At 36.3% G+C, this 27,900-nt stretch overlaps 1 protein-coding gene across 2 annotated transcripts in view; it reads left to right on the top strand.

Annotated features, from left to right (window-relative positions):
• Nucleotides 1-27,900, top strand: part of GALNTL6 (polypeptide N-acetylgalactosaminyltransferase like 6) — a 407,537-nt gene that overhangs the window by 132,967 nt on the left and 246,670 nt on the right. For both annotated transcript variants that reach the window (XM_015861609.3, XM_085545109.1), the window contains exon 2: nt 14,025-14,133. In XM_015861609.3, coding sequence (XP_015717095.1) covers nt 14,025-14,133 — 109 coding nt within the window. The remainder of the gene's footprint in view (nt 1-14,024; nt 14,134-27,900) is intronic.

A 27,900-nucleotide genomic window follows, 5' to 3' on the forward strand; every position in this document is an offset into this window, starting at 1 on the left:
ACAGTACTGGTTTCTATGTAAAGCTAAGGAGATCAGTAACATTCAAAGTTCTCTTTTGTTTTGTTTTAATCTGTGCAATTTTTAATTTTTTTAACTCTTTAATATTGAGTTTTGCCTTGCCATTTTCTGTTAAATATGCTAGATTATACCTCCAAAAACTGATTCTTCTTCCTTTGAAACTTCAAATTTTTAAGGATGGAGGAGGAAACAATGGAGGAGGGGGTGGGGGTTGGCGAGGGGAGGGTACATATCAACAGAATGGTGAAGGAAAAGTAAATCATTGGGCTGGGAAAGAGAAACTGCTACCTGCATGACAGCTTTCCTTTTCATCCTTAGTTCTTTTTTTCCTTATATTTTGACTATTTTGAAATGCAAATACTGCATATTACCGTATTACCTTTTTATATGTGCACATAATCACTATTGTTTCTGATATTATTACTGTTACTACTACTTTTATAGCTGTAACCACTGGAATCTCCAGAGCCAGAGACAGGAGAGACAAGGGATGTCAGGATGCTGCGGTTATTGTGATTGTGGTTTTGCTCATTAGTCATATTAATGTTTGTCAGCTTTACAAGCTGTTCTCAAGTCACCCAATGCAAGACATGTCTTCATCAATGACATCAATGGTGGGATCAAGTTCATCCTCAGCAAGTTTGCAGATGATAAATACCAAACTGTGGGGTGCAGATGACATGCTCAAGGGACAGGATGCCATCCAGAGGGTCAAAGTGAGCCAGTGGGTACAGGAGAACCTCATGAGGTTCAACAAAGCCAAGTGCAAAGTCTTGCACCTGGGTTGTAGCAGCCACCACTGTAAGTACAAGCTGGAGGACAAAAGAGTAGACCACAGCCCTGCCAGAAAGGACCTGGGTGTACTGGTGGGTAGCAAGCTGCATGTGAGCCAGCAGTGTACCCTTGCAACCCAGAAAGCCAACCATATCTGGGGCTGCATCAAAAGAAATGTGGCCAGCTGGTTAAAGGAGCTGATCTGCCCCTCTGCTCTGTGCTGGTGAGGCCTCACTCTTCTGGAGTACTGTGTCCAGTTCTGGAGTCCTTAGTACAGGAGTGATGTTAGAGACATGTTGGAGCATGGCTAGTGGAGTGTCACAAAAATGATCAGGGATGGAACGCCTCTCCTATGTGGACAGGCTGAGAGAGCTGGAGCTTTGCAGCCTGGGGAAGGCTCCAAGGTGACCTGAAGGGCCTTTTAATATCTACAGGAGAGCTACAGGAAAAAAAGGGGGCAGACTTTTAGCAGAGTCTGTGGTGATAGGACAAGTGAAGATTTAAGATAGATATGCAGATTTATTTTTTTTTTTTATTTTTATATTAAGTATTGTGGTATTGTAATGCACTGGAATGGGTTGCTAAGAGAGGTGGTGGATGCCCCATCCCTGAAGACATTCAAGGTCAGGCTGGGCAGCACTGAGCATCCTAATGTAGCTGTGGGCATCCTTCATTGCAGGGGAGTTGGAACAGATGGCCTTTGAGCAGCCCTTCCAACTGAAAAAGATTCTGTGATTCTTTGTACCTGGGCTTAGTTCAAACATTAGATTGTTAGGGATACATTTGTAGATAGGACTATGTACTTAATTACTTTCAGTTTTTCTGTGATTTGTGTAAAATTTGTACGTGTGGAAAGGTGCATATTTTTCTTAATAGTCCTTAAATTGAGGTTTACTTCAATTTTTATTTTTTTTTCCTATTGTATATTCTGGTTTTAAGGTATTTTTCTGGTTGTGACCTTTATTAGCTTCCCTAGTGAACCTTCTTTCCCTTTATAAGATCTAAGTCATAGCTCTCTGGTGTTTCATTGGAATGTCTTTGTACCTGAGACCTCATTAATGTTTAATATTCATAGATGAAAAGTGAAATTTAATGTCCCCATGCATTCTAAAACATATTAAGCTGACAACTTAATGTGTTTCCTTTTCAACTCCTCTCCAGACCTGAGACATTTTAAAGTTCAGGTTTTTTTGTGTATTGAAATATTCAGCTAAAAGGAAAAGGAGACTAATAATGTTAATCCCTGTAATTGTAAAAAAAACTGAGATATCATCTTTTTTTTTTTTTTTTTTTTCTCAGTGTCTATCTGGCAATGATTGTCCCAGCTGTAGAGAGAATTGGTCTTTAAGGGTACCCTGGAGTTTGCCTTGGAGCCACTGAAGCACAGCTGGATATCAGATCTGTTGGGGAACATAAGGATGCCAAGTTCAGCCAAGGCAGCATAAAGGGAATAAGAGTGCTTTATGTTTATTCATAGAGGCTGAGAAAAAGTGAAATGATGATGCTCTGAAGCTCCCAGCCAGAAAGCCTGGTGGGAGCCAGTCTGCTGGAAGACACAAAGCTGCAGGGAGAAAGCCTCTGTGAGGGTGGGGTTAACCAGCACTGCTTCTGTGACCCTGCAGGGACCGTCTGTTGTCTTGAGCTTGCAGCAAAACCTGCCCTCAAAAAAGTAGGCCATGAAAACACTCAAAGACCATACTGTATCATCTCTGTGTGGACCCACAAGCTGCAGGTTCAAGGTACTTGTGCTTAAAGTTCTCTAGCACAGTCTAAACCTTTCCATTAATTTGTGCTGCACAACAGGAGGACCTTGCGTGCAAAATACTTAGGCACAATAACTAATACATTTTCAAAATTGTGTGCTGCCATCTGTAGGAACTATACTGTGAAAATTATGCTATTTTTATTAATGAGTAAACAACAGCTTACATCCCCAGCACTGCATATTGAGGGTGAAGGAAACCTTATCAATAAAGAAGGTTTTATCAAAAGTGGATATAGCTGCTTCTGTAGATAAACAAACAATCCCAACCTGTGATAATTATTTTAAATATTAGTGCTGTATTTTAAATATGTTTATAAACTTCACATAGCATGTAGTTCCAGGCCTATCAGTTTGGTATACTACAGGAAAAATAAATTAAAAAACAAAAACAAGCAAAGGAAAAAACTGAAGGACAGATATTTAAAGCTATGTATGTTGTATGAGTTACAGTAGCTTACCTTGTTTAATGATTTGTAACCTTCAATTCCTACCAAAAGAGTGGGAGACAAAGAACTGGGAATTAAAACTCAGTGTATCAATCAAAGCTGCTCTATCACCTTACTTTAATATGCTATTCACTTTCTGGCTGTTGATAAAATTAGATTTAATTAATCGCAGTGTGCCATTTGGTGAAATATACCGTAAGTGTTTCTATAATTGAAAACTGTCGATGTAAAATGGAAAGGTCAGCTTAAATGGCATTTGGCAGAGAAGATAATCTGTCCAGTTTCAAAGTTTTTGGTTCAGAGGGAAAAAAAAAAAAAAAAAGAAAAAAAAAAGGGGGGGAGAGATATCATTGTTTGAATTTGAAATAGTTCATTAAAATTTCTCATTTTCAAATTTTCAATTTTCTCTCAGTCTTCCCCCCCTTCCATTTCTATTCCCATTCTCTCACCTAGGGAAGAATGTCTGTGTGTGCCTGAATTCTTTAAATATATTGTTACTGCGGCAGGAAAAATCAATGTTAATTTGAGCACAACATGAGGACAAGACCTATTGGATCATCATTACTAATAGTTAAGATTACCAGACAAACTATATGTATCCCACTGAACTTGAATATTTTCAGATGTTTTATCTTGCTTGACTTGATTATCTCAATATTTCAGTCATTTGTCCACTTTAAGTATAGAGACTTCAGTGCTGCTCCTTAAAACAGTGTGAGATTGGCTTGGAAATGTTAAGTATATGAATGCATAACAGGGGTACACTAGGCTATTTTATTGGTAGACGGACAGTGAAAAAGCTTTCTAAAAATAAGATTGACTGAATTACTCACTGTAACATGTAATTGCCTCAAGGTTCCTGTCTTAGTTCTTCGTCCAGTTGGCATTGACATGTTTCTATGTTCGTTTGTTTTTTAATAAGCAGTGTATACGTTCTAGTCTTAGTCTGATCCAATAACTAACAAAATAATGTTGTTCTCTTCAAAGGCTTATACATTCTTAGGGTCAGAAACAAGAGATGAGGAGGTGATAAAAATAAGAATGTATAGCGTAGAGGAGAAAATAATTTTCATGTCCATGATGTAGCTGCTGTAAAGGAAGTATGTTATTCCTGTCCCTGGTGGAAAGAACAAAGAAATAAAAGCCTTAAATTATGGCAAGTAATGCAGGTTAGATGAAAGGGGAAGTGTTTTAATTGCAAAAATAATGAAGCTCTGCAGTATATTGCTGTGAGAGATTGTGTAATCTCTGCTATTGTAGGTCTGTAAGGGCATCTTAGTTAGATACTTCAACGAAGTATTATGAGCAAACCGGGCCCCAATTTGAGGTCAGGCAAGATTATTTCTTAGAGGAGCTTCCGGATATAGTTTTATGATTCTGTGAATGATCATTGAATCTCACACTTTCACACAGCTTAAAACCTGCTATAGGGAGTGAATCGTGTTTCAACAAAAGTAACCATGTTGATTCAACAGCCAGTCTGCTTTTCCTTTAGCTTTTGGGAAAACCTAATTTTTATATGGTAAAAGGGAATGCCATTTTGACATACGATATATGTTGGGGTTTTTTATTGTTTAAGTATGTTTAATGATAACTTTGCATGAGCCTTTATACAACTGGCCATATCTAGCTGTGATTTTTAGGTCAGGCTGTTAATTTGTGCTTTTGTAAGATTAAGAATTGAGCTAAGAGTCTACAGAGTTAATTAAAATATTGCAAATTTTACCTCTGTTCCCTCATGAAATACAGCACAGGCAAAGTCCAAGAATATAAAAGAGCTTTGACACTAGTAACAGTGTACCATTCCTTTGCTTCACATCATTTCTCTGGGCTACTCAGATTTAGCATTCACAGTACATGTCTTCATAAATATGAGGACTGAGCATTTCAAGAATGGAAGTATACAACACCTATTCTGTTGCTTTTCTCACTTAGCTAGGAAACAACAAGAACAAAAAAAGCAACTAAAGCTGCCATATATCTTATAGAATCATAGAATCATAGAATTACCCAGGTTGGAAAAGACCTTGAAGATCATCAAGTCCAACTGCAGCCTAACCAGTACCCTAACTCTAAAAACCCTACACTAAATCATATCCCTAAGTAGGATTCTTCAGATCTTGCTTAGTGTTAATTAACCTGTAATTAACTGGATTCACTTGAAGGAGCAAAGCCTGTTCTAACATACTGAGATGTTCATTGCATTCAACAGTTATTTTTCAGCTGGTAGAAAAACTGAAATTCATTTCTTCTTGTGCTAAAGGAGTATGTGAAAATAAGGTTTACTATCAAATCTCTCTCAATTTATTTTAGTTTTTACAGAATTAGTTATAATAGTTTAACTAAAAAACATTTAAAAGAAAATGAAGGAAATGAGTGGAAACGATTATGAGGTTACAGATAGAATGAGCTCAAAGTCAGACACAGAAAACAAAATGAGAGGAAAAAGACAATGAAAACCTGTTTATTAAAAGCAGGTGGAGGAGCTGGATAAAACATAATGTAACTTTAGATAGGGAATGTAAGTGGAACAGTGGATGTGGCTCATAGCCTAGAAGCTGTTGTTTATCTTTTTGAGAAGTAGCTGGATCTTAAACTTCTCACCTTATTATCTGTGACCTGTACTGCCATCGAAAACTGTGTTAGTTCTGAACTTGATCATTTTGGCATCAAGTGCCAGACTGCCATGGGCCTCAGGAAACCAGGGTCGACTTCACACAAAACTTGTCATGCTTCCAGACCTTGGAAGAGAACAGCTGCAAGCTGTTGTAAAGATGTTGAAGAAGAATTGCATACCTGTCAGTTTTGTTTAATCAGTTTACTTTCTGCAGCAGCCTGTGGAGTTTGATTGAAAATCTCTTAGGTGGTGGAAATTTCTGCCCAACATTAGGATAGATTTCTTCAAGAGAAAGTGATGGTGCATACAGTGGAGCATCAGAAACCAAATGTGCTGCCATTTGAGCTGATTAGTTTGACTCAGTGTCTTATTTGAAATGCAAGATAACAGTCCTTTTCCAGCATAGGCTTGTTATTTTTGTTAATCAAACAAGCTTTTGTTTTCTTTAATTCATTATAACCTAAATTGCAAGTTCCAAGATTAAGTTATTATCTTGGAACATTTATTTGAAATATCTTAACAAATTCTTGGGCTGATGGGTGATTTTGCAGGTAGGAAGAGGCTTCTAATAGAAGCAGCATTGTTTTCTCACTTTTTTTCTTCTCTTTAAATAAAAATTTACTGCCTAAAATAGATAATCTGGAATATTTGTAAACAGATGAGTGCTATTTGGCACTCAGCAAGACTGTGAAATGTTTTCCTCCTCCGTGTACACTGTTGGATGTTGCAAAAAACTTGAATATTCTGCAAGCCAGTGTTGTTGAAATACAAATTCTTTTGTGGCATGGCACAGAGAACTTTTAATTAGATTATTTTGTAAATTCATCAGTCAATGCATAGAGTAAAAAGATAATGTATTTCAACTGTGTGCAGAGGCTATTTCATAGTATGGGAATTTATAGAGATTAGAATTTACAGTTCACGAAAGTTTTCATTAAAAATATTACGCTTCCTTCCAACAATTAAAAATGTAGCCATGGAAAGCAATTAGGTTTTACAGAATTATTAACAGTCTGAACATTTGGCATGGACGTTGTTGTTGCTGTTTGGTTTTATTGTAAGGAGAAAAGGTTGTTTGTATAAAGAGCATACTTAACAGTTTCCTGTAAGGGGGTTTAAAAGCAATTAATACCTATTGAATTATAAATTCTTTCATGAGTAACTCACAATCATCTTTTGCATTGTTCATCAAAAGGATCTCATAGAAACTTTGCTTCAAAAAGTAACCAGTAGCAATACTGGCAAAAATCCTGCTGACTCTTCAATTCTTTTTCATGTTTTTTGCTCTGAAAATAAATTCTGAAAGAGTCACTCATTAAAGATTAGCAACATTCAGGTATGCTTTGAAAGTTGCTAAAAATGAATAGTTGAGTATGGAATACAAGCTTTGTGCAAACTTACCCTGTTGTGCTGGCAAAGCACTTCAGAATCGCAAGAGGGAAAGTGGCTGAAGAATGAGCGCACTGTGGTTTAGTTTGTTTGGAGTTGTCATTGAGGCTTATGTTATTTGAGTTTGGTTTCTTTCTGTAAAGTTGAAATTAAGAACAGTGAAAATAAGAAATTAAGAAAGATTGGTTAAGGTGTTTTAGCAATTGAGCAAGTTTGTCAGCAGCTAAAATCGCTAGACAGAAAGAGGTGGGAGTTGCTCTCTCTGATAAATCTCTTTTACTAGCCTTTCAGTGTAGACCCTACCTCTTATCTTTCAGCCTTTTGGAAAGCCAAAGTTTGCTACAAGGCCTTTTAGGTTGCCCTTGGCAATTTGTGATGATTCAGGATCAGCAGACAGGAAGGTAGCTAAACTCTTTTGGTACTCTGCTTTCTGTCTGCTGCCCCACAGAGCTGGATGTACCCTGGCCCTCCTCAGGGACGGGAGCATCTATCCTATGAAGAGAGGCCTCATCCTCTGTGTAGCTTCAAGTGGCTCTGTGAAGCCTCAAGAATAAAGGGGTAAGGGGCATCATACCAGTGAGTATAAATACCTGACTCGAGGAGCAGACCTTTCTTAGTGGTGCTGAGTTTAAAAGGCAAATGATAATGCACACAATCTGAAATACAGAAAAATCCATTGAGACATTCTCTGATGTGCCCAGGATAGTCACTTAATATTCTTCTGATACATTCAGTTGTATTCTCTGTGGGATTTTAATACGTTTGCTTGCATTGCCTATATGATTCTTACCAATCAGTAAATAAAAATATTTAACTTTCTGGTTGATTCTCTTTTATAATAAAAAATAATAGCATGTAATTCATTCTTCACATGACAAAACAGATGATAGAGCCCTCGTGAGGTAATAATAGTTACTTTAGAAGTGTTAGATAATTAAAGTATTTCTTACTGTGTGTTTGTGAATATATATATATATATATATATATTTTATTTTTTTTTTTAATTTTTTTTTTTCTGTATTTCTCTCTGTAGGAAAGTGATCCCAACGTGAATCAGGCTGTCAGAGCTTAGAATTGTTGTTAGGGCATCACCTGATATATTCAATTTAGTAGGAGTCTGTGAACCCACATCCTGTTAACTTCCAAAATATACTTGTTTAACATTCTATTTCCTGAATGTCAGTGCATACCTCAAATTCTTAATCGAGGAATGCTGGATGCAAAATCCAGGAATGATTGATGTGAGAACATATCTGTGTTAAAGAAGCTGTAAGTCTTCTCTTACCAGTGCATATTATTAGGCACCTGAAGTCTTCCATAGTTTGGCATGATAAGTCAAATCTCTCCAGTAGGCAAATGCCTCCTTACAGAGTTCTCATTCACCTGCTGCTCAAGCGTGCATACTCTGGGTTTATATGAAGTTGTGATGTTTTTTTCTCCAGTACTACAACTCTATCAACATAACTGTAGTGCAACAATAACAGCTTTTATACCCATCCATAAAATCTCTCAGTCATTAAATACATGGGGATTTTGGCATTTTCTAAATAACCTTATTAAAAACTTCAATTTGGAATTTATGGTGTGATGTTACATGATTGTCCTTGATACTCTAGAACCTGAAAGCACAGAAAGTCTGATGTAAGTGTTTCAAAAATGAAATAACCTTGAGTTATTCAGATGTCACAGAGTAAATCAAGTGCTGCCCTTTTTTTGATGTGCTGGGCTAATTATTTCAACTAATGTAAATGTCAGTGCAATGAACACTTATTTGCTGTGGCATAACAAGTAAATGGCACAGGAAATAAGAACATATGATGAAATTCATCGTGTCCTCAATTCTGTACTATATTGCTTCAAGTCGGGCATTTAGATGTTGATTTAGATTTGTAATTTGGAAAAAAACAAAACACAAAGTAAAAATAAAACTAAGTGACTAAAAGGCAGTAGTTATATAGAAATGCTTAATAGACATATGGTGGTATATCCAGTGGTTCTGTCACTTTGAAAAGTGATCCCTAACTTTATTTTGGTAAGTGAATTAATTTCATTGCGAGTTTTGTGATTTTCTTTCTAGTCACAGTAGATTGTCAGAGCTTAGGATCCTGAGATTTATCTGTGTTAATTGTATGGAAAAAGTTATGAGTTGTCATTTTTTATACAACCCTGTTTACAAACAGTATACAAAATCTTTTATTTAGAGAATGAAGAGGAATCAAACAGTTGTTGTCTTTTTACTTCTCTTGAAATATCTGCAGAAATGTCTCAGTGCTTCTTTACCAGGTTTCCTTCCCACGTGTATCTTTCCCCGAGCAGTAACAAGTGCCTCTGTTCCTGAAATTCATTAAACAATTTGAACTGGTTATGCTGATCAGCTTTACTGATGTTTTGTTAATGATTGTATATTGGTGTTCCACAAAATAACCCCTGGAGCCTAGAGAGTAAATCCTCAGCCTCAAAGTGAATCTGTAATTATCCCTTGTAGTTTTTAGAAAGGTGTATTTCCATTGATATAGCATCTTCCGTTGCCTCAGACCCTTCTAATTGTCTGCCTCTGCAGAGAGAAATTAAAAATAAATGAGTTATTCAATGAAGGCACTTGTTTCTGAGTTTGAGCTTTCATATGTCACAGTGGAGAATCTTTTTTCCCCTCTGAGGAATCTAATCGTCCATGAGTGAGCTTTTTTTGATAATTGTGCTATTTTGGGGGTTCATCATATTCTCTGTAATTGAAGCAGATGTTGAAACTTCTCTAGAGGAAAAGACTCTTCTGAGTCTGTGTAGTAGCATATAAGTCTTGCATCCCCAAAGGTTTGAGGTTAATGTAAAAATGAAATAGTAAGGCAGATGTTGTATGTAATGTTGCTGTAGGTGGATAGTCTCTGTTGATATGAAACACTTAAAAATGTGCAGCTCACAGCTGCATACTAGGTGTAGCAAATGGTTGGATGATAAATTGTTTTAGGATTTTTTTGACAGCCAGTCACAATCCAGCTCCATGTATGCAGAGTAATTTTTGCTATTAGAATAGTGCTTCAATGATAAAAACAGCTTTTAAGTTGAAGAGGATACCACACTATCTATGAGTAACTTACAGAGATTTTCTGGGGGGAAAATCCCTGAGCATGTTTCAACTTAGCTGCTCTGCTGGTTTCTAATATAATGATGTATCACTAAAGAATACCTATAACTGAAGTTTTGTTTAGCTAAGAATTTTTGAACAAGCTTGTGAGCAACTGGTCACAAATTCTGAGAAGGCAATAGTTATATTTAATTTGCCTAAGAATCTGTTAAAATCAGTACAAAAATATTTATTCACCATTCAGGTTTAGAAAATGAAAATATTGAAGGCAAACTAATGGAAAACAGTGAACATTAAGTACTTTTTGCTTTTGTGCATCACTATAAATCTGTGGCCTGATTTTATGTGAGGGAATTTCACTTGATTTCACCTAGTATATTCTTAAAATAGAAAACTATTTTAAAAGTATGGAATCCAGTCTTCATTGGCCAGACTTTGAACTTAACCATAGCTGTCTATCTGGAGGGACACTTGAAAACTGGTCAGGAGGGCCATGGGTAAAACAGTGCTGTAGGAGCACTGACAAACTCCTAGAGTTGGGTGGTGCTGCTACTGCACACCTCTTCTTTGCTAGGGGAAGATGCTAGTGAGTACCTGGTCATTCTCTTTCCTTATACCCTGGTTTCCACTGGAAAGAAGTCCTACTGCCTATCATGACCTAGCCCTTGCAGGAGAGAGTTATAGTCTATGTAAACTAGAGCTTGTTCCAGTTTGATGTAAAATAATGTAAATTATACAAGATTCCAGAAGGACGTAGCACTGAGCAAAATAGTGTAAATGATCAAAGTATCCAGAAAGCACTGAGAGATGAAAACAGTGGGTACAGAGGAAGACGGCTAAGGCCAGAATGAAAGGACTACTCATACTTTTTTTTTTCTACTTGCTGACTAAGAGACGCTCTAGAAATGTGGTTTATCCAGACATTGTCATCAGGAACAAGGAAGCCGTATGCATACTTAGATGGAGTTTTACAAACAAGTTTTCTAGCAGAAATTCTGTTTTAAGGGTCTTTCAAAATGCATCTTGTTTACACTTAGACAGAAGTGAAATGGTGAAACCAGTTTTCTCAAATGCTTTATTATTATTATTATTATTATTATACAATCTAGCAATGTCAAAAAAGAGAGAAGATATGCTTGCTTCATGTAGACAGTGAAGATATTTAGCTGAGAGACTGAAAGCAGTTATGATTTTTTCCAAACTGTGGAATTTTCGCAGCAGAATTCTTGCTGTTTCTGGAGAGTTTGACTGTGAAACTCTGCCTCTGTTCCTAAAGCCATGTCCCATGCTCATGACAGAAGATGTGTGCATAGGGCAACTTTCATGAAGTCCAGTCTCTCTGTGAACCACAATGTCAGATCTCTGAGAATTCTTGCTGAGGTTATGCTGTCTGAATGGCACTCAAAGGAAGCCACTTGCAAGGGTGTTGTATATAATTTCCCCTTGCCGTGAAAGGATGTTCACTATGGTACTGGCTTCTCTTAAAGTATTAATTTTGATCAAAGAGTTTTGGTTGCATCAAAACTGTACTTTGGGACTGGTTTGTTTCCTGCTTCATCTCTTATGGCAATGCAGCTTTTCCAAAATCAGAGCCACAGTTCTTTTCATACTGCTCAGTAATTGGATTTATCTGTTTGTTAGATTTGTTTTACTTAATTTATTTACATCAGTACGTTATGTTTGCAAGAGAGTCCTGTGGTACATATTTTCAAGTAATGAAACTGCAAGTAATTACTGTTTTTAAAGAATATTGCATCAAAATGCTAAAAGGTGACGGGAAACCAGCAGCTAACTGTACTACTCAGCTTATTTTCAGTGTGCTAAGAATTTGTCATTTAAATCACTGTTCTCAGGAAAAGAGGTCAGAACTCGAATAAAGGGTCACAAAATTGAAGTTTGTTCTGCTTTTGGTAGCTCTGATAGTCTTGAATTTATAAGTCAGAGAGTCTCACTCCTGCTGTACCTCTACTGACAGGGGACGGAAGTTTACTTGGAGCCAGTCTGTCTGTGCCTCACTTTGAAAGGAACCAGCTGATGTGCTTTCAAGTGCTAATTTAGGAGGATGAGCACAAGAATCAAGTGCAAAGAAAAATCTGTTAGCGTTGGAGCTGTCTTGTGTTCATGACTTTCAGAAGCAAGCTGTTTACTATTAAAACATTTGCGTTGTTTGAACACAGAAATTGTTTGAATTAATAAGTTAATTTCAAGGCCAGAAAAGTTTATATATTCTGATAACATGAAATTGTTTTATCAGAATGTTTTCAGTTCTTCTCCCAGATGTGACCTTCTGATGTATATTAGTATGTGAAAAAAAAACCCAAAACATTTCATTGGAATATATCTTCAAAAGCTGCAATAGAGCTGGAAAAACAGGCTGGATTGCTTTTAGGTGGTATGTGATATAGGTTACCTAACTTCAACATTAAAACTGTAAAATAAGATCGCACTAACAAAATAGGAGGAATGTTTCTCTAGCTCAGAGAAAGGCTTTCTTTGGTAGCACCAAGCCCACAATGCTTTTCCCTGATTGTCTGAGTTTCACAGAAATATCAGCTAACAAAAGATAGGTTTTTTTTTGTATGGATCTTGCCTGACAGGGTTTCTAGCATACTTTGCTTGAGGTACATTGCCTTGCTCAGCATTCCTGGCATTGCTCACAGTTCTGAAGGCTCTGGGACCTACTTTTTAGGGAATTCTTAGCTACCAGATCTACTTCTCTTACCTTGGCAAACATTTGTCTGTTCTAAAAAGGGAAACCCTATCTGAAAACACTGGGACAACTGCATCGGTGACACTGAATTTCTTCACATTTTGTGCTGCTACTCATGCAAAATGAGTTAGAAAAATAATCTTTCCAGTGTTAGCTTGGTTCACATACCACATACGTGAGGATGTATCATACATTCAGAGCATTTCTCTTACATGTGCATGAGATTTTTGTTGAGATTTCAAAACATTTCTTGGTAGAATGCTGGTCAAATGTTGTTTGCAAAGAATTTCTTTTCAGATGTTTTCACACATCCTTTGAACATGCTTAAAGAACATTTGCAGTATGCATTATACATGTGCCCTTCATATGCTGCATAGCTTGCCGATTCAAACCAAATCAGCAGAATGCAAAACTCTGTTACTTCTAAGCAGCTATGAATTTATTCCTTTCTTCAGCACAGATGCAGTAAATTGTTTTGTTTATGAGAATTGTTGGCAGTTTTTTTAACCACATTTTCCATAAGTTAAACTTGACTCTGGAAAAGGAGAGGTTTTTGTTTGTTAGGTTTTTGGTTGCTTGGTTGTGTTTTTTTTGTTGTTGGTTGTTTTGTTTTTTATATATTATCTCTTATCACAAAGAGAGATCTACAGGATTTGGAAGAGATTCCTGAGTCTCTTTGCTCTGTTTCTCTGAGGCAACAAGTTTGGCCTTATGTGAACAGCCATTACTCATCATTGGCTACTCCAGAAAACCCTAGAGTTCAAGCAACACTGGAAGATGCTGACTAACAGTAACTGTAACCTTGCACAAATGAGAGCTAAGCAAAGAAGATAAGAGGTGCTTCATCTGTTGAGGAGTGAGACAGCCTGTTGTTCAGTTTTAGTGGTCCATTTAGCTTTCACAAACTTTTTGACAGCCAGCCATAGCAAGCCGCTACAGGGTTTAGAAATATTATAGATATGTTCAACGTAGCTTAATTAATTACTTAGTTAAAAAACAAAACAACAACAACAACAACAACCTAAATTAATATTTTTCTCGCAGTATTTAGCAGAGTAGCTTCATTTACCAGGGTCAAGGTTCAATATTTGCGCTGGATAAATGGAATGTTTTGCTCGCTAGTGGCATATTTATAATATTGTTCTGCGATAATGGAAACCATATATATATGTGTGTGTATTTATTTGTGGGTTTTTGTTTTGTTTTGTTTATTATTTTCACAGACAATTCCTCTGGGGCTGGGAGATGGACAGTTGTTCACCTGGACTGATGGACTGAAAAGGAAGGATTGGCACGATTATGAAAGTATTCAGAAAGATGCTATGCGTTCAGGTATGATTAAGTTCAGAACAAGTTTAAGTGTTTCGTTTGTTTATTTTTCCTCATATCGTTGTTCTTTCTTTTGAGTCAGCTAAAAGTAATCGTAACAGTCTATTTGATTGCAGCATGTCACAAGGACATAACCTGAACTGAGGAGTTCAAATACTGTATCTCTGAAAATAACTAAGTGAACATAGAAATAATGTGTTGAATGCTCATAGCCAGATGATTGTACTAAGAAATAGGCAAAAAATTCATAACAGAATACTTTTCATGTTGAAATAATTTGTGATACTGTAACCAAATGTAAGCAAAAGTGTTTGTTTCCAAACACAGGATGTGTCACAGCTGAAGCCATTTATAATTGTCAGGAATATCCAGGGTTATCTTAGGAATAACAATACAAATGACCGTATTACCATTGTTGAAATCCAGTCTTGTAGTCTTACTTACACTAATGGTACTTCATTCTGACAGTCTAAAATGATGTAGAAATGGAAGCAAGTTGTATTTGTAGATTAACTGAAGGACACTTCGTTACGTTAAGTAATTTTAATGTACCTCCATGTGTTGTTGGCCATAGTGCAAAGGTTAGTCTTCCTTTTTCTGTCATAGGAACGTGTTAAGATTTGAATCTTTCTTTTGTATCTCTGTTCAGAATAAGATGTATTTATTTAAAAGGCCGGAAGGGAAACAGTAGTTAAATTGCATTTTAATCAGGGTCTGAAAGTCATTATTTTACAATGGCCAATCTACTGTTATAAAATAAATAATTCTGTCTTGATCCTACTGTCAGAAGATAGTCAACAGCTCCCTCAAAATAACTCTATAACTGAAAACAGATGATGGTCATAATCATGTTTTAGGGTCAGTTGTCAGTTGAATCTCCTCTGAACTTCTTGCCCAGGCTAACCAACTTGTTGGAGAAAGAGAAAGCCTTGAGGCTGTGCAAGTACATGGTCAAAACACTGGTGTGTTACCAATACTGTTGTAGTCACAGATTCAAAACACAGCAGAGAGGTCACTGTGAAGAAAATTACCACATCCTAGCCAGATCCAGTGTGCATGTAGAAGACCATAGAGAAATCTTTGTTGCAGCTGGAATAGAGCTTAGCTCTCCACTCTTTGTCCAGACTCTGGATAGATGATCCCCCTCTTCTAGCTGTATCTGGATACTTGCAAGTTACCAGAAGAGGGTGGTTTGGCCTGTAATTTAGGCAGAAAATAAAAGTCCATAAATTTAACTTGAATTTCCAGTTTTCTCACAGGTATTTAATTTTCTCAGACTCTTTATTTCTTGTCTTGAAAAGAGATAATGCGTTCTAGCTATATTAAGAATGTTGTAAGGTATAGTTTCTTACCAATGGCAAAAATACAAAGCAGTCTTTGGTGGCATAACTCATCAAAAGCTAATTTGTTTGGTAGCCATATTTTTTCTTTACCTATTAAAAATCTCTAAAATAGCATGTGATTTGGGAGTGTACTGCTATCAGTTTTGTCCATCTCAGTAAGGCCTAGTAAGCTACACATAGGCTTCTCTGAAATTCTGCCATAATCTGACTGATACATTCGCATAGATTCATAAAACGGCAGTCAGCCTCTACACCTATACCCAGTTGTGCCATGACTGTCCCATGGAGTAGCTTTGTGTCATTCTCATCTAGACCATCCCTTCCCAGGAGCAGAGCCCCAGAGCCTGGCACCTCTCTCTGCTTCCCCTCCTTAGGAATCGGCAGAGAGCTATGAGGTTACCTTTCAGCATCCTCTTCCTGGGCAACCCAAGCATCCTGAGCCCCTCCTCATAGGACTTGTCTTTTCTTGCTTTTCTTAGACAAATAGCTTTTGATACAGATAAATCATTCATCCTACACCCATTGTTGCTGTAGATTAACCCTAGATAAAATTTCTAGTTTTGTCTGTAATCTTGATGATTCTTTGACCACTATGACTTTTGTAGAATGTTTTTGAGAAGTTAATTGAATATTTTCTGTACTATTGTGTTTAGTCTTGTTTTTTATTTTTATTTTGTGTTGGAAAATGCTGGAAGTACTTTTTTATTACAGATTATTTTGTTGTTTTACTCAGAGCTTGTTAGTAATAATGTTTCAATATTTTCAATCTCTCTGAGAAGAAATAAAGAACTGTAAAGGAAGTTCTAAGAATCTTTGGTTTTGATATGTGAATGCAACAAATCAATAGAGGAAACGTGATGGAAAGTTGCAGAAGCAGCTAATTGCTATACTGTTGTTAGGAAAGGAAAGATAGCCAATTAGTTCCAGTTATGCAAGCCCCAATTTACACAAAAGCAGAAGGGAGCATTTAATGACTTGTATCTAACATACTTCTCATCAGTACAGAAAAGGCATAGTGAAATTAAAGATATTTTATTCAGGCATCCCAATCACTTCTATTTTTCTCAGAGTAATCTTCTTTCATTACTTCAAAACCGGTGTTTGAAATATAGAGAAATGAATGTAAAAGTTCACCTTTGAAAAAAATAAAAAAGCCTAATTCTTGGTGATATGTTCTTTTATAGGCACTTTAGGAAGGAAAAACTCAGAAGTTTCATTGATTCCACTACTGAAGTAGCCAATTCAGTGAATCAGCTATTACAATGGTAGGGGAGGGAACAGAACAAGCAGAGAAACTGACTTTATTAGGGCTGGTATGTTATGCCATCTTTCTGAAAAGAAACCAGCATTTCAACTAAAGGTTCTTTCTATTATTATATTTTCTTATGGGAATGCACCTTATGGTATGCCTTGATGAAGAATATACTTGATTTACATTAAAATTATGAAAACTACAAGCAAATGCAGATCTTCCATCTTTCTTTTTTTCTTTTCAGCAGGTGGCAAATACTGTCTTGCACATATATATGAAAGAATTCTTGCATTGCAGTTAGCAATGTAAATGCAAATTGAGATAATAACATAGGTAGCTATCAATATTTAGTTATCAATATGTTAGTCTTGCTTTGGCTATAGTGGTGGTATCAGAGCAGTAAAATGCAGTCAGGACCTCTGGCTAAAGCAGAAATCCTGGGTGCTAAATCCCCTATCATTCCCATTTAGTGCTACTAACTCTACACATTTCTTTACTTTGTGAGACATTGCCCTAGTTTCCTTTTGTTGCCTGGGAAGGACTGTTCTCTATCAAGTTCTTCACTACAGGAGCATGACAACTGCTGCCATGCCAGTGACCACTGGTTTTCTGGGCTTTCTAAAAAGAACTAGGAATCCAACATGCACTGAATGCTCCTGTAAAGAAATTCACAAGAGAGTACCAGGGAGGCCTCAGATAGTAATCCAGAAAGATCCATGAGCAATTCTGTTGATTTCACTGTTATCTTTACACCCTGAGTAAGGTTCAGAGTCTTAGTGAATCAGTCAGTGTCGTTACTCCATTACTACATCTATTTCCATCAATAAATTCTCTGCTGTGTATGCTCATCAATCACAAGTGATAGCATTAATGATGAATTATAGCCCTTGTCAGGTAAGAGGAACAATTTACATGTGTAATTCTTAGCTATTTAGAGAAGTACAGATTGAGCATTTGTATGTGAATACATTTCTATTTCTGATCCTGAAAAGCTACTTCTAACTATGAGTGATAGCTTACCCATGGTAAAGTACTTCAAAAGGGAGACAGGAGGAACAGAAAAACGTAAACTTTCAAGCAGAGAACTGTTGGGAAAACAAACAATAAGTTTTAAGTTCTTAATAATTTTTATTAATTCTTTTTGTGAAATTAATAACCTTTCCTTTTCCTTTTCCTTTTCCTTTTCCTTTTCCTTTTCCTTTTCCTTTTCCTTTTCCTTTTCCTTTTCCTTTTCCTTTTCCTTTTCCTTTTCCTTTTCCTTTTCCTTTTCCTTTTCCTTTTCCTTTTCCTTTTCCTTTCCCTTTCCCTTTCCCTTTCCCTTTCCCTTTTTCTTTTCAGTTTCTGATTCATATTGTTAGGTAAAGGAAATATTTCCAAAATCTGCCCTCTAAATACTCTTTGTTTCTTTCTTCCCTTATATTTTTACTAATTGCATGTCTGTGTGCTAAAATGATTGAAATCTATGAAGAGCATGGAAAATTTACATTAATTGAAGGCAAAATAAGAAAAGAAGGGTAACTGCTAAGGACCTGTGTTTATAGCCCTAAACACATTTTTGGTGTTGTTTTAATATTCACCTTCAAAAGAAATAGTTTAAGGAATTAACAAAGTAACTTCTAAGATTTAGCTGTCAATATTTTTGTTTAACTGTTGAGCTATATTGCTTCTGTCTGTTAAGATCTCAGAGGAAAAACTCCTGCAATGTACCCAGTCATTATGCGAGCAGTTACTGAATCATACACACCATCTTTTTTTCTCCTGTTTATTTATTTAAATAGCATGCAGAAGACTTAGGTGAAGGGGAAGAAATGGAAGTTATAATTACCAATATTCCATATAGTGTTTGCTTTTCTGCCTATTTGGCATGTTACCTTGGTCAGGAGAAAAGTATTTTAAAGATCTTGACCTTTACATGCCGCAGTGCAGACATTTCGTACAGATTAGTTCACCAGAGATGGATGAACCATTAAAGCTTCAGATAAGGTGATGCTCACCTAGAAGCATATAGACAGCTTAAGCTGATAGCAACTGTCCTTGTTGTCTATACAGATTAGTCTTGTTGTAGAACAATATATCTGAGGTTAAAGATTCTTAGGTATTTACATAAATTCAGAAGCTGGAACTCAGAATCAAAACTAAACTAAAAAAAAGATCTTACAGCACTCCTAAAAAGTACATGAAAAGGAAATGAATTGTATATGATTAAAATAGTAAAAGCATGAAGCTCCATGTGCCTGGGGTTTATGTTAAACAGAGGCAGAAGAGTCGAGAGTCTCTTTGTACATCAGTATAAAGTAGTGAACACCTGAGAGCTGACTTCTGTGTGACCTAAAGCAGTGGTTCATTGGTGACTTTTTTTCCCCATCATTTCTGTTCAAGTGCTCTTCATAATGAAATGTGGTTAATCCTTCTTATTTTGAATGGTGTCTTTTCTTAAGCTCAGAATAATTTTTCAAAGGAAAACTTAGTGCTAGAGTGACTTGAAAAGTTTTTAGTCAGCATCATACAGATAGCAACATTAAATGTAATTTCCCTACTTGGTAGGAAGTGATTTGTTCTGTGGTGCTTATGCACAGAAATATAATGAAAGTTGTGGGGGAAGAAGTATGTACTAAAACACTGATTTACTTATCCTGTATTTCAGATGGGATTATACATTTGGAAGTCTGTCAACACTGTATATTAAATTAATTTACTAAATCTAATTTAGGCTTCTGAACTTGCAATCCCTTTAGAAAGAATTTGAGAACTTGCAGTATAATTGGAACTGTGGTGTTAGCCAAGGTCCTGATAAGCTGTCATAACCTAATAGTTCATACCATTAATCATGAGTTTGCTTCCTGTAGTTTACAATGTATTGTTTTGTAAAAAGGAAAAATGTTCATCAGTTTAGCTTAATGCAAGTCTGACATGATTAAAAAAAAAATCTCAAATTGAATGTTAATCATTGCTTGTAAAAGAAATTGCATATAATGAATCTATAATAAGGAAAAGATGGTTACGATCTACTGTAGTTTCATAAAGTGTTTCACATATGAAAAAACCATCTGCGCTGTAAAATATAAAGTGCTGTTGACTGAGATCTGATTCTTTCACTCAAGCTTAGTTGTTTGGACACACTACAGAAAACTGAGATAAATTTGAAACCAGACACCAAGAATAAATAAGGCTATTATACTCGCAAGTATTGGTTTGGATTTTGAGATATTTTCAGTAATGTAATCTCCAGAAGTTTAAACTAGGTATGTACAAAATATAGGGTTGGTTTGCTTGATTTTTCGGATGCTGAAGTTTGTTTTTTTTTTCCTGGATGACCACAAACTTGCTTCCTCAGACTGTGAAATGACATTTCGCAATACTAGTTAAGAGATTATTTGGGGTGTAATATCAGTTGCGGCCTTCTATTGCATGGGTATAGAAGAGGCCAGAAATATGACGGTGTTTATGGAAAGCAGTGGTTTTAGTACTCAAAGCAGAGAGTTGGGGCAATTCTTATGGTTGATTATGTTAGGTAGATTCTTTTCCATTTCTTCTTCAGACCCCTTGCATTTGCATGTTGCTCTCAGTTCTTCCGGGGGGGGGGGGGAGGCGGGAGGGAAAAGGAGAAGCAAACAATATAGAGCAAAATAAAAATCAAAAGAGAACAAGAAACAGATTCTGGCTGCTGCTTAACTTATTAACTTATCCTTAGGACTAAGGATAAGAGTACTATTACCAGTGGATTTGTATTGGTATTAGTGATGAAGTTGTGTTGGTGAAAGTGTAATAAGTTTAAAACAGAACCTACCTGGAAGTAGGAAGTGAGAAAGAATTGAACAACTAAAAGTCCTTCAGAATAGATTCTTTGAGTGAAAGGAGGGAGAGCTCTGTAGACCGTCTAAATTGAGTTGACTTGTCTCTTGTGATACGTGTTAAAATTATTGAGTTTGTCAGTTCAGAGCAATTATATCTTGGCACAGTGGCACATAGAAACATTGCTTTCTTTTGGAGTTCGATTTCCAGTTGTTGCTTGTTTTGCTCTGAAAGTCCCAATTCAATGAAAGGGGATATGCATCCTGACTAAGCTGTGGCAAAAGACCTCAAACAAGTACTTGACAGCAGTTAGAGCATATCAACACCATACTTTTCAGTTCAGAAGGAATGACAAATGACAGATTTTCCTTACTGCTTTTGTGTCACCTTTCAAGCTTAAGATATAAAATAAGCTGCTGTAAACCAGCCTTAGAGACTGATTCTTTTAAAAATGTTATGAAGACATTTCTTTGACCTGAATTCATGTCACAAGTCCCAGAAGAGGATAATCCAATCTACATAATACTGAAAGGAGTTGGGAATTAGCAAAGTATGATGGTGCCGCAAGTGCGCTGCCTTCGCAGTATTCAGTAACTTTGTGTGTTACAGACTTTATCGTCCAGAACAATCATGATGATAATCACAATCAAGCCTTTCACAAGAAATCAGGAAGCTCTTGACACTTTAAAACTCACCCAGAGCTTGCCTAACTTTGTAACTGCTGAGTTGATGTTGAATAATATGTTGCTTTACAATATTACCCACATGCTTCTCTTTGATGTGATATTACAAAACTCGGGTATTTTTTCTTGTGTTTGGCAGGCTTCATAACAGACTTCACTAACACAATTTCTGAGTATTTTTTAGTATTTTGGCTTTCAAAAGGCCAGGAATAACAATGAATAGAATAGTAATTGCTAAAAGAGATGAATGAAATTGTGGCTTCTTTCCTTTCAGAACTTTCTTTTAAGGCTATGAATTGCGTATCCATTCTAGTTATCTCAATGTTGTTTATGATTTAAACGTATGTAGGATGACTTTCCATGTTTTCCTTCCTGTTTTCACTGTACAAGCTGACAGAGGAAAGTTATTGGGCTGGTGAAGTGATTTGTCTGACATACTGTCAATATATTTGAAAAAGCAGAAAAACAAGGTTGTTTTGCTGTGATTTACTTTATAGATACCAACTCATCAAATAATGCTCTGGGGATACTGCCTTTTAGGGAGCCATAACCAAAAGGAAGCTGTGTTATGTGACACAAAGTCACCCCACCTGCACTCGCAGTGAGTTGGCATTTGGGAGACACTTCCTTTCCACACAAAAATAAAACCAAATAAAAAGAAGAGGAAACTAAATTACTATGGGTGATGCTTTGTCTCTCCAGTATACATGAAAGTGGATTTTTTTTTTTTTTTAGTTGAGAGACTGATCTAATTTTAATATTTTGCAAAAAAATAGAAGAAATCTCTAAATAAACAATATGTTAATTTGTTTTTGCACATACATTTTTTCCTAGCTTTTGTTGAGGTGGTTATAGTGGAAAAAAAAACCAAGCTTCATGTGCTTCAAGAAGAGTGAAAGCTGTGAGCTCTTAAGTTCTAGAGGGCTGACATTTTAATTAGCTGTTATTAATCAGTAAGTTAAGCTAGTTACTAACATACTGCCACTTATGAGTGACATTTAAATGACTTTTTCCCCAGCTGATACAATCATCAATTTTGTTTTGAAGTTTGTAATAGACTGTGATGTGGATTATATTATCACAGAACTGTAGGGGTTGGAATGGATCTCTAGAAATCATCAAGTACAGCCTCCTTCTAGAGCAGGCCCCCTACAGCAGGCTGCACAGGTAGCCATCCAGATGGGTCTTAAATATCTCCAGAGAAGGAGAATCCATAACCTCCATAGGCAGCCTGTTCCAGTGCTCTGTCACCCTCACTGTGAAGAAGTTCCTTTGCATATTGGTGCAGAACTTCCTGTGCTCCTGTTCCTGGCCATTTCCCATTGTCCTGTCCCCACAGACCACTGAAAAGAGAACATGTCCCTTTGACTCCCACACTTAAGATTAACACTATCAGGTCACTCTTGAGTCTTCTTTTCTCCAGGCTAAACAGACACAGTTCACCCAGCGTTTCTTCATAAAGGCTCATCTTTTTTTCTTTTTCTTTTTTTTTCTTTTTTTGTTTGTTTGTTTGTTTTTGTTCGTTTGTTTGCTTGTTTGCCTTTACTGCAGATTCTGATGTGTTACGTGGAAACTTGAAGTCCTTGAGTTTTTCTTAGCAATGTCATAAGCTTAGATAACAACACTTTTTCATTTTGTATCTATTTAGTAGATAGTAACTACCCAAAAATGCTAATAAGGATACTGATAAAAGGATGGATTCTTGCCTATAATTTTAGCTCACAGGCCTAACTCAGTATAGACCCAATCTGAGGGACTCTTAGTCTCATTACCTTTAAGAGCAAAATTTAGGAGCCAAATCCCTGTTTTGAGAAGGCCCTTAAATGCGAATCCTTGAGGGCAGCTGTCTGACTGAATGCCTTGATAAAGAATAGGTCAGGTTTTCAAATATTTCTTGGTTGGCTGATAGAAACAAATGGGAGAAGAGAGAGCAAAAGAAATTGATTGGAAGGTTTCTCATTGCTTTGTGTAAAATCTGAATGGCATATACAGACATATTTTTCATTCATTCATTTATTTATTTTTAGCACAAACTCCCACAGGCATTAAAGACCTATTGAAGGACAGATTCTTTCAATAACTTTGTGTGTATTTCATTCATTTTTACAGATGAGCAGGAGGATGAATGTATTGTAGGGGAAGAGAGCTCATTACTAATGATTTCTGTCAACTTCACGTCTGATTTTAGCAAAAGCACTGTGGATTGTGGAAGAGGTATCCTGAAAATATAGTGAAAATGAAAGAATCAAGACTTAGTAACTATAGTAAGTTTATCTTAATGCATCAAAAATTGAAAACATTTCAAAATGTCCAATTTAATTTTATACAGAAAGTCTTTCCTAGTGTCATCAGGATTTAGTCCAGTCTAAGTCCCCTGTCCTAATTTCTCTCAGTTTCAGCTATACATGTTGATGTTTTTAACTACTTTATACAGTAGATTTTCATCCTTGAGAAAGTACTGAGGGTGAGGAAAGTACTGGGGGAGAAAAAAGGAGTATGTGCAGAATTGCTTTCTCTAAGTTAAAGCAGTTGTCCAATGAATGGAGAGATGATTTAACAGCAGCAACTTAAAAGGTAGTATTTCTGGCAGTGCTTCTGAAACAAAGTCTACAACTTAAATGAATCTCTGCTTAATATCCTCTTCTGTTACAGTGTTAATAGAGGGTTAAAGAGGCATGTATGCTTGCTCTCATAGCATGATTGTTATAAATCCCTCCCTTCTCAAAGACTGGATATACTGAGGGGCTTTTTCTCATATGTGCAGTAGTAGAATTGAAAATTACTGTGTATTGCATGATTGCACCATGAATCAGCATAAAAGAGTTTGGTATTTTTTTAAATTTTTGTACATGAGGAACAAATTTTCAGGTAGTTGTTTCATGTTAATCTCCAAGTTAAAGCTGATTGCATATGAGACTCTTTTGAAATTCAACACTTTTTTTTTTTTGTCTTGCTGTGATGGATGAGACAGTACTGCATTGGTTCATAAAGAGTACAACATTTTCAAGAGTTTTTTTGACAATATATATATATATATATTTATATGCTTCTTTTAACCCAGACTTCAACAAATAGGAAGTAATTCAGCAAATACTTTTGGCTGAATCCAAACATCAGTTTTCAGCATATTAACCTCTCTGAGAATGTTCTCATTAGGCATATTCAGGTTCCTGGTGAATAATGTATAAATATGGGCCTTGGGATAAATTCTCAGTTGTGTTCTGTAGGTGTTGAGTTGTTCTTTCAAACAGAAAATGTTCTAAACTCATTAGATGGAATTCAGTTTGTGGTTGAAGGTGATTTTTTGAGTCTCCACATCTGTCTCTGCTTGATTTCACAGTATATTGACTCACAATTTCAGTCAGCTTTAGTACAGGAAGTTTAGTCAAATTTATGTCAGAGACTTGAAAAACAGTTGACATTAATTAGGGTCTTGATATTCAGAAACAAGTGAATCAATGACTGGGGAAGACAAAGCCTGTGTAGAGATGTGCTTGTGCCAGGTCAAGCATTAAGTTTAGTTCTCCTTACCACAAGAATATGTCAGTTGTAAGGCTCTATCCAAATGAAGAACTCATTTTAAATCACCAAATGAATGATAAAAGACAAAATTAATGAACTCGGCAAAATTGGTGTCTTGTAAAAGGAAAGAAAGGCAGTTAGTGAGAATTGTGATGCTCGCAAGTGTATGCAGCTGCAATGTCTTTTTCAGAAGAGGAGAGTGACTGAATTGACAGAAGACATAGGAAGGAGAAGAGAGCATCGACATACAAAGTGTTGCTTTAGGTCTAGTAGAAAAAATGTACTATTTTTTAAGTAAAGCATAAGGACATGTTGTTGATTCAGTTCCCTGGGATCATGCATTTTGTCGAGGGTTATAGTACCTCTGGGTTTTGTAGCCGTGTCTTTATTAAGCTAGGTAGTTATGTGCATGCTGGGCCTCAGTTTCATATTATCTGGGAACAATAAAACTGAGTTGTATAGTGCTATGGATCCAAGTGGACTTGAATATGCGATAAAATTCTGACATACTGCTTAAGGAACTTAGCATTGTGGCCCTGAGTTCACAAACTCCTTGCTTATGAGTCCTTTTCTCAACTTACAAAAGGATGTAGGATGGTCTTGTAACTGAGTCATGATTCTGGAAGTCAGTTCTTGTTCCTGGGACTGCCTTAGACTTAGCTGTGAGTATTTAATATCTCCATATGTAAGAATGGATACAGACATTTTTCTGGTAGAGGTCTTACAGGCTAAATTTAAATTTGCTGGAAGCTGTGACAGCTCATGTATTTTTTCTCTGTGGGATGCACACAGTGGGATAGTGCTTTTATTGCACACCGTGGACTCGTGCATAGCTAAATTCCTTTTTACAGGCTATTCCATCTTATTTGCCTAACAGCCACAGAGTCACCTTTTAGAGCTACTTTAGATTGATTCATGTAAAATAAAATGAAGAACTCCTAATAATAGAGTTGTTCTGTGGGACATCCCGTTGTTACTTGGAATGCATTAAACAGCACATGCTTGTGATACATCTTAGAATGAAGAAAGAAGGGGGAGAGAAATGTCTTGTGTTATTTACAGCCGTTTAAAGCCTATCATTCTGTATTTTGGTATTTTCCTAAAACTGCCCATGCAAGTGTAATTTTACATTAAGAGATCTGCGTGGACACATACACTAATTATTGAAAATCTCCTGGCACTAGAGACAATTTGAATGCTATTCTTGAAACAGTTTTATATGAATTAATTTATCTAAGCACTGAAAGAAACGGTCTTCAGATAATCTGGTTACCTTGTGAAGCCTTTTTATGGCTGAATTCTCTCACATGCTTGCTTATTCAGGGCTTACAAGGTTTGGCTCTGATTAATGGTTTACGGCCAGCTTGTCCCAATGTTAAATGAAAAACACATTCCTATGGCTGTGGCATTTGGTGATAAGTAGTTAGACTAAAGAGAAGATGTACTGTGCATCCCTTGGCTACAAAGTTGTGACTAGATTCAGCTCAGCCTGCAGAATGCTGCTGTGGATATTGCTGCTTTGCTGTAGTGATAGAGCAGTTCATATCAAAACAGCATGTGTTGCTGCTTATCTTGCATAGTAAACAGCAGCTTTCTAAATACACTGGACATATCGAATAGTGTGCCCTTTTTTTTCCTTCCTTTTTTTTTAATCTAGATTTATTAAAGTGGGAAAGAAGGTACAAGGGTTCTTACTGCTTATCAAGCCATTGCAGTCTTTGAAGAAAGCATTACAAGCAGTATATTTTTTAAAATGTATTTATTCTTATAAAGTATTTGTTCAAATATTTGGACAGTTTACCTTTCAGAGTTCATCTAGTTTTCTGTTTGCTGAAATACAACAGTGCCAGAGGCTAACCTCATGACATATTAGGAAGCAATTTCCTGCCCCCCATGCACTGTATTTTTGCTCAAGAATGTATGTTGGAAATTCAGAGGAGGCATTTTTTTATGTTACAAAGGAACAAAAAAGGTAAGGGATATATTACCTTAATATTCCAGAAAGAATGGAGTATAAGATTTAGGAATTAATTATTGACTGAGAACATGCGCATATTTAAGATATAGCACACTTTGTGGATGTAAAATAAGAAAAATACAATAAGTAATACAGATGTTATCGTAGCAGTAGGAAAAATCCATCTCTGTTTAGCTGTGTAATGTGCCTTTTCTGCTAGGATGCAAACATCAACAGCGGGGGCCAAGCTGTAACATCCAGAGAAGTGCCTAGATACCTGGGAGAGCTAAGCTCCCAAGCACGGAGCTCATTTTCTCTTCCTGCAAATTGACTGGCTCAGCAAACAATATTTTATTTAAGATTAACAAATAACTAATTCCTTAAGTATAGTGATGGTTATTTTGCAGTCTAATTTGGCAGGACAATAGCTAGGGCAGCTGATTGTTCATCATTTCAATAGTAAAGTCCCCCTTACTTGTTAGGTTTGATCCTTGTAGTGTAACTGGAGCCAATTCAAGTTACCAGAGCCTTGGCAATGTGTACCTGGAGCTTCCTCTGCTTTGCCAGACTTTGCCATTTCCTGCTCTGCTAACTACTTTACTTTCATGCACTGCTAATGGCTGCCACTGTTTTTCCCAAATTTTAGGCGCCCACTAACCCATTGTGTCTTCTGGCAACAGTTCTTGTTTGTTTGAGCACACAAAGCTATTCCCATAGTGTATGCAGAATACCATTAATCTGCTTCTCTCAATTAAAATCTCATGCCATTTTTTTCTTTTTTCTTCCATTCTGACACAGAAGTTACAATATTTAGATTAACATTAAGAGACAGCCTCAGCCCGGATAGTCTATGGAAATCTGAAAGTGTCTAATGCAGTTAAAAAGCTGTATTTTTTCACTTCAATATGCATTTCTTTTAACACTGATGCTTTTCAAATGTAGTAAGACTGCATATGTAAAATAAGTCTATTTCAGAGGTTCCCACTTGTATCTCTGATCTTCTCGCAAGGAAATGCTCTTACTTTACCACATTGTGTGGAATTTCTTTTTTTTTTTTCTTTGGGAAATGCATCACTACCATAAGCATGTATCTTATTTATACGTTAGCAGTAGATTCTTTTCATTTTTATCTGATCCTAGTGATAATCAAAAAGTACTCTAACGATTGAACTGCAATACAATATGTATGCACACTCTCAAAACTCTAAGGAACATATTCAT

The sequence above is a fragment of the Coturnix japonica genome, chromosome 4 (assembly GCF_054131305.1).
Source record: "Coturnix japonica strain WE chromosome 4, WE-NBRP24, whole genome shotgun sequence".
NCBI lineage: Eukaryota > Metazoa > Chordata > Aves > Galliformes > Phasianidae > Coturnix > Coturnix japonica.